General features: G+C 35.8%; 1 protein-coding gene across 1 annotated transcript; it reads left to right on the top strand.

Annotated features, from left to right (window-relative positions):
• The first annotated feature begins 1,672 nt into the window (after positions 1-1,672).
• LOC104120968 (uncharacterized) lies at positions 1,673-9,187 on the top strand. Its single transcript, XM_009632848.4, has 16 exons — positions 1,673-1,815; positions 3,912-4,007; positions 4,105-4,212; positions 4,401-4,436; positions 4,673-4,783; positions 4,920-5,003; positions 5,100-5,218; positions 5,505-5,606; positions 6,489-6,605; positions 6,688-6,753; positions 6,983-7,049; positions 7,323-7,376; positions 7,738-7,827; positions 8,395-8,421; positions 8,533-8,559; positions 8,689-9,187. The coding sequence occupies exons 2-16, from the start codon at positions 3,948-3,950 to the stop codon at positions 8,854-8,856; spliced, it is 1,236 nt and encodes a 411-aa protein (XP_009631143.1). The 5' UTR covers positions 1,673-1,815; positions 3,912-3,947; the 3' UTR covers positions 8,857-9,187.
• Positions 9,188-10,008: the final 821 nt, after the last annotated feature.

A 10,008-nucleotide genomic window follows, 5' to 3' on the forward strand; every position in this document is an offset into this window, starting at 1 on the left:
ACAAGTCGAGAATGTGTATGGTTGAGGTCTATAATACACCTTATTCGAGACAAATGTGGTTTGAAGTGTGACAAACTACCCACAATTTTGTATGAAGACAATGTAGCATGCATAGCCCAGTTGAAGGGAGGATTCATAAAAGGGGATATGACAAAGCACATTTCACCAAAGCTATTTTTCACACATGATCTTCAAAAGAATGGTGATATCAATGTGCAACAGATCCGTTCAAGTGATAATATGGCTGATTTGTTTACCAAATCTCTACCGACGTCAACCTTCAAGAAACTAGTATACAAGATTGGGATGCGAAGGCTCAAGGATGTGAATTGATGCTCTCATCAGGGGGAGTTAATACGCGTTATACTTTTTTTTCCTTACAAGGTTTTGTCCCACTGAGTTTTCCTTGCAAGGTTTTTAATGAGGCAACCAAAAAGCGTATTTCTAAACATGTATACTCTTTTTCCTTCACTAGGATTTTTTTGCCATAGGATTTTTTCCTAATAAGGTTTTAATGAGACACATTATCTATGGACATCCAAGGGGGAGTGTTATAAGAAAAATCAAATTATGGTGGATGTCTACTCTTCCTCCATGATCTTCTCAAATGCTTAATGACATATTTCTATGCTTAATGACATATTCAATGACATATTTTTCTTCACTTTTCATGCCTATATAAAGGCCTTGTAATAGATAGAAAAATACACACAATTGAAGAAGAAAATATCTTCCTTCTCTCTATCTCCATTTCTTGTTCATATTTTACTAAATTACTTTTATTTCATAACAACATATCTTGTTCATATTTTACTAAGTTGCTTTTATTTTATAATATTTTCTAATTTGTAAAAGATATATGGTCCAGCTCCTGGTGAGCTTTCAACATTAACAAGTCCTAAAAAAAGAAAAAGAGTAAAGTAAGAAAAAGTGTGTACTAAAACAATTTAAAAAGAAACAAAAGATGAAAGAAAGAAAGCAGTTATACTGAACATGATTGTCCCTATACATGTGTACTACGTAGATAACTTTGTTTATATTCCTAGGATACACAACTCATGAAAAATAACCTTTATTCGTACGTATCACACCACACACACTTATTGTACTGAATACTATCACTTTCTAATATTTATTTTATGTGACATTTTTAATCATTTTAACATAATATATTTAAAAGTTACTTTAATTTAGCTTGTACTTTTCGTTTTATTTTTAAGTATGGGGACAAGAGAGTATACATTATATTATATGTAAGTGGATGTTAATATATTACTAATACACTGTCTTGTACCCGTGTGTATAGTATATATTTTTTATTCCTATGTGTATAAGTAAGTATAAATATACATACAAATATTCATAATTAATTACCAAAAACAGTATTAAATACACATATTCTGTATATTTAATTTTACCAAAAAAACAAAAATACAAAATTGAAAAAAGCAAGCCAATGGTGGCGGCTTTTGGTGTGTTTCCTAGTGACAACATTTGGTGAAGCTCCTCTTAAACGTGGCGCTTTCGACAGTTTTGTCTGTCCAAACTCAAAGGCCTTTTCTTTCCCCCACCCCCCTTACTAACCCACCTACCCACGAAAACCAACCTACCCTCTACCCTTCAGTTCTCTCCATATCTATGATACGACTATATCCATAACTCAACATATAAACACACAATAAATACAAGATCTTTTTCCCATATTATTCGGTGACATACTCACTTCTTTATTCTTTAAGTTATTATAATTATAATAATTACACCTTTCACTTGCAAAAGAATCAAAACTCTTCTGGGGTTTATCTGAATTCTAAGGTATTTGTTCATATTCTCTGTTTTCTTCTGTTTCTTGTTTTTGAGCTTTTTGGTTGCATGAGCTGATCAGTTTTATTAATTTTTTCAACTTTTTGGTTGCATGAGCTGAGAGGTTTTAGTAATATTAATTTTGAGTGCTGTTCATGCTAGTGCTATTAATTGTTATTTATTTAAGTGTGTAATTATGTTGTCTGTATTTTAATCTTGAAAAGTCACGAGTAACGTTCTCTGTCCATTTAATTCTTCCCCTTATTTTGAATTTCTAAAGTTCTTGAATCCTGTTGAAACATCAGTTCCCTTATTAGTACTTTAAATAGATTTAATACGTTTTTATGAGTACTTTATATTGGAATCAAAATTATGAATTTCACTCCCTTTTTTGGGTAGAAAAATCTTCTAATTGTTATTTCTGTGCACAGCTGAAGTTTCTTTCTCCAAATTCCGGTGAGAGTATGTGTTATTAATATTTTTTCTTAATTCTGGGTTCTTGTTGATTTTTGTAAAACTTTTAGTATGAAAAATCATTCTATGGATTGAAACTTTGATTGAGTATCTCTGTTTTTGTGGCTATATTTCTACTTTTGTAAATCTGGACTTGCATGCAAACAAAAAAAGGTGGCAAGTGGAATTAGCCAACACTGTTTACCGCCTACATGCAAAATTTTCCAAAATTTTCAATGTTGATTGCAAGAACCTTTCTGGAATTGTATTCCTCTTTGGGGGCGTCTCTTTATATGATTTTTCTTTTATTCCCCTGTTTGTATGTGTTTGTATGAGTTGTCCTGTAGGCTTAGGCAGGGGCAGATTTAGGGGGACGGAAGGGGTACAGAAAATTACACTGTGCATATAAGTCAAAATCCGTTTTGTGTCTCTATATATTATATTTTGAATCCCCTCGACACAGCCCAAAAGCTGAGCGTACAAAACATTTGTGAGGTCATTGAACCAATGGACACAATATCTTTTAATTATTGAACTTTTTCTTTTTTGAACCCCGTAGTGGAAATCCTACCTCCGCAACTGGGCCTAGGTATCGGGCTCATCCTAACTAGTATTATCGGCACGGAGCATATATATATATATATATATATGTGTGTGTGTGTGTGTGTGTGAAAATCCACTATAATTTCAATTAATATTAGATCTAAACACATTATTTAAATTGTACTATTAGTTCAGTGTTAAAAGTGTTAGAATCCTTAAAGGTTGAACCCATCAAGTTTAAATTTTGGATCCGACTCTGGCTGTAACAGCTTCTTGAGTAGGTCTTCTAAGGACATTAGAGTTTCGATTCTGATAGGTGTGCCTGTGCCTGTTTGTTGCGTCCAAGTCACTTGTTCCTATTAAACCCAAACTTAGTACTTAGTAAAAGTGGGTAGCGGGTAGACAGATAATATGCCCTTTAGTGGTATTACCGGCCATTCTGTAGGAGCAGCTGATTTAGAAAATTTAGTACTCTTTAAGCAGAATGTCAAGAAACCAGTGCCACGACGACACAAAATATGGCTTGTCATATAATGGTCACTGGAATGTCCTCACTGGGTGTGTGCTTGGGTAACTTCATGTGTTTAGAGCACTAATTGTAAAGCCTTTTAGTCTAATTTCACCCTACATTATAGCATACACAACGGGGCATGCTCGGGAGTGCTGCTTTGCTCGGCACTTGTAGCCAATTAACTAGACCAAGTAAGAAAGGCTGTTAGGAGCAAAATCTGAATTATTCCCATATGGTAGTTAGGTGGACTGCGCTTTGCTTGAGCGGAGTTTCTATCGGAAACAACCTCTCTATCTTCGCAAGGTAGGGGTAAGGATGCGTACAAACTACCTTCCCCAGATCCCACTTGTAGGATTATACTGGGTTTGTTGTTGTTGTTGGTAACTAGGAATAATGATAAATGGCGGTCAATTACTTGGGAAGCATACTGTAAATATTCTTTTCTGAATCCTTTTCCATATGTGTTGATAGTGAGTTCTACAATTAATGTTATCTTCTCATGAGTTGGAGAAGGAAAACTTTTAGAAATATGTTTTTGCTATTTTGCCCACGCTATTTAATGGTTATCACTAATGTATATATCAAATTGTATTTGCTGCAGCTTGTAATGAGCATCTTTTTGATATCATAGTCGCCTATGGGGGCATCTATCATGGCGGTGGCGACACCTAAGAAAAAGAGTGTCTTTGTTAATGGGGTATGCAAATGCATAGTAGCTAAATATCACAATTTATTCTCTCTTTAGAGAACATTCATGATTATTGTTTGCTGAACATTTGAGAATGGAATTGCAGGTAACATGGGGAATAAAGGTGAAACAGCTGCCGTTTATGGGGATTATGTGTACAGTTATGTTGTTTATTGTGTATAGGACCACTAATTATCAGTATCAACAGACAGAGGTATGATGATTCTATCATTGATTTCTTAACATTGTCCCTTGTATTTGGATAATAATTGAATATCTAGTGTAAGAGATTAATTGATTTCCTTTGTGAGAAAATAATTGCTTATTCTACCTTTTAATACTCTGCCTGAGAACTATGCCGCCACTTTGCTGACAACCATATTTTCCTGTTTACCTTTTCAGATGGAATCAAAGTTAGACCCCTTTTATTCTTCAAAGGTAGTTGCATTTCTATTATATTTTCTATATTTCTTATTACCTTGAACAGCACAAGGTATGGCGACAATGTAGGCATAATAATATTGCAAGAAACTACATAAATTTGTTGCTGGGGTTGTAATTGTCGGTACAGAAAGTGACATTATATTAACTTCTGGTTCGTGCATGAGCTAAAGTATTCAGCAAAAACATTTTATATCAATGGTCACTCTGAGGCATTCCATTCTTTCATCCAGGATTCCGATGTGGATATCACACGTTTGAACAGTTTGCCTCGTGGTATTATCCAACCAAGCTCAGATCTGGAGTTAATGCCTCTTTGGTCTACAAGTGGTTCGAGATCCAAGGTCTATCTCTACTCCTTAATTGCGGAATAAATAGAGCAGCCTCCTTTAGTATTTCTAATTATCATTGTTATACGGGATTAAAACTAGCCTTTCTCTTCCACTCACGATCTTTCACTCTGTATGTTTCCATTTTCAGGCTAGCATTTCTAGCTCTCGCAACCTGTTGGCAATTGCAGTTGGTGTTAAACAAAAGAGTAATGTCGATGCTCTTGTCCAAAAGGTATAACATCTTACTTGTCTTTCTTCTGGAAAAAACTTGTAATTGACTATCTGTCTGGCTTTCTATCATATCTGATGCCTGATTTACTTTATTCAGTTTCTTTCAGAGAATTTTACAATCGTCTTGTTCCACTATGATGGACATGTTGATGGTTGGTGGGACCTCCAATGGAGTAAAGAGGCCATTCATATTGTTGCAAACAACCAAACAAAATGGTATGAACATTTTCAAGTAGTCCTTTGGTTTCTAATTGCTGGAAGTTTGTCTTTCCTCGTAACTCATCGTGGACAGTCTGCAATCTGTTGTTTAACAGATGATAACCTCTATTGCTTTTGACATTGAAAAATTAATTGAAATCCATTTTTCTGAGTTTTTTTATAGCTTTTCTTTAACTTGTATTTGCCTTATCACTCAATGATTGTATTTGCAAAATTTTCTATGACCAGCTTGTATGTTTTTGTAGAAGAATATCTTATCAGTGCTGATTTAATTTTGAGGTAGGTGGTTTGCGAAGCGGTTCTTACATCCTGCTGTTGTTTCTATCTACGATTACATTTTCCTTTGGGATGAAGATTTGGGCGTGAAGAATTTCCACCCTGGAAGGTAAAACAATTGCATAAAATGTTTTATTTTGTTTGTGTAAATATATATAATCAGCATGTAGAAATTTGATACCAGTTTTACTCCACTCCTGGTAGAATATTGATTTAAAAAACAATCAACTTTTTGCTATAAATAAACAGGTCTAATATTGTTTTAGGAACTATGAAATCATTTTAACCGTAAGTGGCAAGTGTTTTAGTTGAAAGATCCTTAGGTTATTGTTCCTCTTCCCTTTTGTTACAATTGGCTTGGCATCTGAAGTTGTCCCTTGTTTCGCAAAGCATTTTGAGCTTTAAGGAGATAAATTATTTGCAGTTTACTTCCTTTAGTATGTAGAGTAAGGATGGTAAAGTGTAGTACCTGAAATCGTAGAATGATAAAAAATATAGTAGAGATTAACTTATGGTAGCAAAAGTCCTCCTACAAAGGGTTTGCTAGTCTAGCTAACAAAATGACTCTTGCCAACAAACTGCCGGGTTTAGCATTAACTCGGAAAACTATAGCACTATAATAAACTCATCTACTAAAAATATGTAACATGAAGGGGAGCTTTGGAGCAACGGTAAAGTTGTCTCCGTATGACCTATAGGTCACGGGTTCGAGCCGTGGAAGGTTGTCTACCTCACTCCTTAAGGTGCGGCCCTTCCTCAGACCCTGCATGAATGCGGGATGTTTTGTGCATCGGGTTGCCCTTTTTTAAAAGTATGTAACACTCTACACTCATATAAGGATCAGCCTTCGTATCTCTGGGTCGTCTTTAGCTAGAGTTATGGAGGCTTTCCTTTTTGTTTTGGCTCTTGCCCCTAGCTTTATCATATTTACGATGGTCTTACAAGTCCCTTTGGTAATTTCTTCTCTATTGGACCTTCTCTTTTCATTCAGGTACCTCAAAATTGTGAAATCAGAAGGACTGGAAATTTCCCAGCCAGCCTTGGACCGGAACTCAACTGATATACATCACAGAATCACAATAAGAAGCAAGAAGAAAAGGTTCCACAGGTGCGCTGTGATAATCCAACTCTTCAAACTTCATGTTTTGGAATATTTTGGGTGAATATTAATGCACCTTTTATTTAAGCAGAAGAGTGTATGATAGTAGAGGTAGTACAAAATGTTCAGATGAAAGTGAAGGTCCGCCATGCAGCGGGTAAGTTTTATGCAATTAGGATATGATTGCTATTATTCTTGGGCTATATTTGATCTTGCTTTCTCTTTGATTGAGTTAATGGATATACCAAGCTTTTATGTTCTATAAATGGGAATTTTTTTAACAATTTGGAGAAAATTTTGCTTCAAGCGTCTCTTGAGTTTGATGAGATCTTTTGAGATGTTTCGCAATCTGCTATAATGAGTAGTATCCACACTCTTATCTGCAGATTTGTGGAAGGAATGGCTCCAGTCTTTTCAAGATCTGCTTGGTTGTGTGCTTGGCATCTTATACAAGTAAACTTGTGGTTTCTATCATATAGCCGACATCCCAATTTTCAGTTTTCAGACTTTTGTTATAGCACCTATGAAATAAACTCACCATAGTTCTTGTCAAGACAAAAAAGAAATCTATGTCCTAATCTTTATCTGGGACTTGAACCAGAGGCCTCGCTGGTCAAGTAAATCAGCAGTCTTTGTTTGTCCATTTTCTCACCTGCTTTCTTTTTCCTTGGTTGTACTGGTTCAAACTACTGGAATAAAATTCTAATTACTGCTTCTTCCTATCAGAATGATCTTGTTCACGGATGGGGAATGGATATGAAACTTGGTTATTGTGCACAGGTTAGATATGCATTGTTTCGTCTTTAATTTTACTTGTTTTATTATGATCTATAAAAATTCCGTTAAATGCTTTGTTACTCAGTTATACTCTGATAGAATGGTCAGAGCTTTCATGCCCATTTTTCCTTCTTCAGGATCCAGGCCTCCTTTCTCCAAAAGAATGTATATGTTTATTTTACCTTTTGATTACCTGTTTCAACTTTAAGATTAATTCTTGGTATGTAGATATCAATCCCCCCCCCCCCCTCCTCTGCGCTTTAAGACAGCACATAATTGCATGAACTCTGTTTAGAATGCTGCATTATTATTCGGAAGTAGGCATCTATGATTCTAACTTACGTGAAACTTGACATTGTTGTAGGGGGACCGAACCAAGAAAGTGGGAGTAGTTGATAGTGAATATATAGTCCACCAGGGCATTCAAACTTTAGGAGGGCCATCTTTGAAGAAGGTAATGTTCTGCACTACGTCCGTTTTAAATGGAGCCATAAGAGACGATTTTTCTCTCTTTTAGTTATCCCAAAGTGTAGAGGCTGCAGCATCCCGTATTCACGCAGGGTCCGGAGAAGGGTCGCATCCCACAAAGGGTGTGATATGGATAGTCTACTATGCAAGCATTAGTGGCTGCTCCACGGCCTTAACCCGTGACCTATAGGTCACATGGAGACAACTTACCCGTTGCTCCAAGGCTCCCTTTCCCAAAGTGTCGAATATAATTGCATTCAGGTTCTTATTCAAAATTTAGTGTAGGATAAGTATTGATAGAGTTTTGAGCCCTATGCAATAATGAGTTCTGTGCATTATATTTACACAATCAGATTACTTATAAGTTAATTACTGGTAAATTTCTATGATAAGCATTAAGTGGCAATCTAATTAAAACAGCAACTGATTTATTAATTTTGATCATGTAAAAAGTATTTACATAGCAGTGTATATAATTTAACTTGTAGCAATATTACAATGTTCTATGCTCCGTTCATTTGCCTCCCACTAATTTTGGTTCATGTTTGTACAGCGTTCAAATCTTGAAGAGTCTGTGAAGGTATATAACATTCTACTTCTCCTGTGCTTAGGCAGTTTTGAGAATCTACAACGTAAAACTTTTCCTGATTCTTGTCTGTCTATGTTTGTTTTCTTTTCTCTTGGCCTGCAGAGACACGACGTTGACGTGCGATCCGAGGTGAGACACTGCTTTTATCCTGCTACACTACCCCCACATTTCAACCAAAAATGCCTAGAGTTTAAGTTACACAGTTTTCTTCTTAAAGAGATTTAGTGTTTTAGCATTCAATTCATAATTTCAATGCAGATTCGAAGACAGTCAACGCATGAGCTACAAATATTTAAGGATCGGTGGGAACGAGCTGTTGAGGAAGACCAAAACTGGGTGGATCCATTTGAAGCTAGCAGCCTGAGACGTAGACAACGGCGTAAACAAATACGAAAATTAAAGATTAAGCTAAAAGACTATGTTTAACAATAAGCAAAGATGCTAATACTGGCTTTGATTGAAGACAATAATACGAGGTTAAGCTTGAGCCAAATGCCATTATCTTATCGTCATGTCACTTGACCGCACCCGTCCAGTTGCAGGGAGACTTGTAAATTATTATTTTGTATAGGCCTATTGAAATGTTCATTGTTTCATGGTTGTGATAAGTTCTCCAGCCTTTTTTTTTTAATCATTTTTTATTGGAGAAATTGGATGTGGGCCCATTTTGTGGGTCCGATCCCACTTTGTTACATAGTGACATATCAGCAAGTTCGAAAGTCTTTGGGGAGAGAACTATAGATTCGTTTTTCTACCATTCTAGGCTACTATAGTTTTTTGTGCACAATGTATATGATTTTTGGGACCGTTGGTTATGCCTGAGATTGCCACAAGAACTTCCCCGCTTAGAAAACTGACTAATCAAACAAAGGGGTAAAAATTTTTAGGAGGGTAAGGAGTTTGGGTTGGTGTGAAGTGTACCGCACTTGGGGTACAAGATTGAAAATTCCATTCTCTTTTTTACCATCGAAGAAAAGAAAGAAGGGCAAGATAAAGGAGTTCGGAACTAAAATGTCATTTTAAAAGACGTTATATCTTAACGGTCGTTTGTCCAGTTAAGTATAGCGCCCTTTTAAAAGGCGTTATATTTGAACCTGAAATGAGCGGGAAGGTATAGCGCCTTATATTAAGACGATATAGTATGGCGTCTTAATATAAGGCGCTATACCCACATAAAATCGATACTCCCCTTCCCCACCAATCCAGAAACGTCCCCCTTAAACAAAACAACGGTCCCCCATTGTTAAAGGAAAAAAGCTAGAGTGGAGCCCACCGGTCCCACAAAAAGTATAGATTTTTGGTCCCACATCCTATCTAAGGCGCTATCTCGTAGTGGGTTGCTCGTTTCGGTTCCAAATCACCAAATCTTCAATTTTCCAAAAACTTTAAATCGAGGTATTCCAACTTAGTTTTTGTTAAACCTCATGAATAAAAAATGCATATTAGTTGTTTTTAATGTGCTCTATGTTATTTTGTGATTGTTTTGTGATTTAATTAATTTGTTATTTTTTATTCGGACTATAGTATTAGTGTGCTAAAAACATTTAGTAAAATAGAGAAATTATTATTAGTTGTTAA

Source organism: Nicotiana tomentosiformis, chromosome 8 (assembly GCF_000390325.3).
Source record: "Nicotiana tomentosiformis chromosome 8, ASM39032v3, whole genome shotgun sequence".
Lineage (NCBI taxonomy): Eukaryota > Viridiplantae > Streptophyta > Magnoliopsida > Solanales > Solanaceae > Nicotiana > Nicotiana tomentosiformis.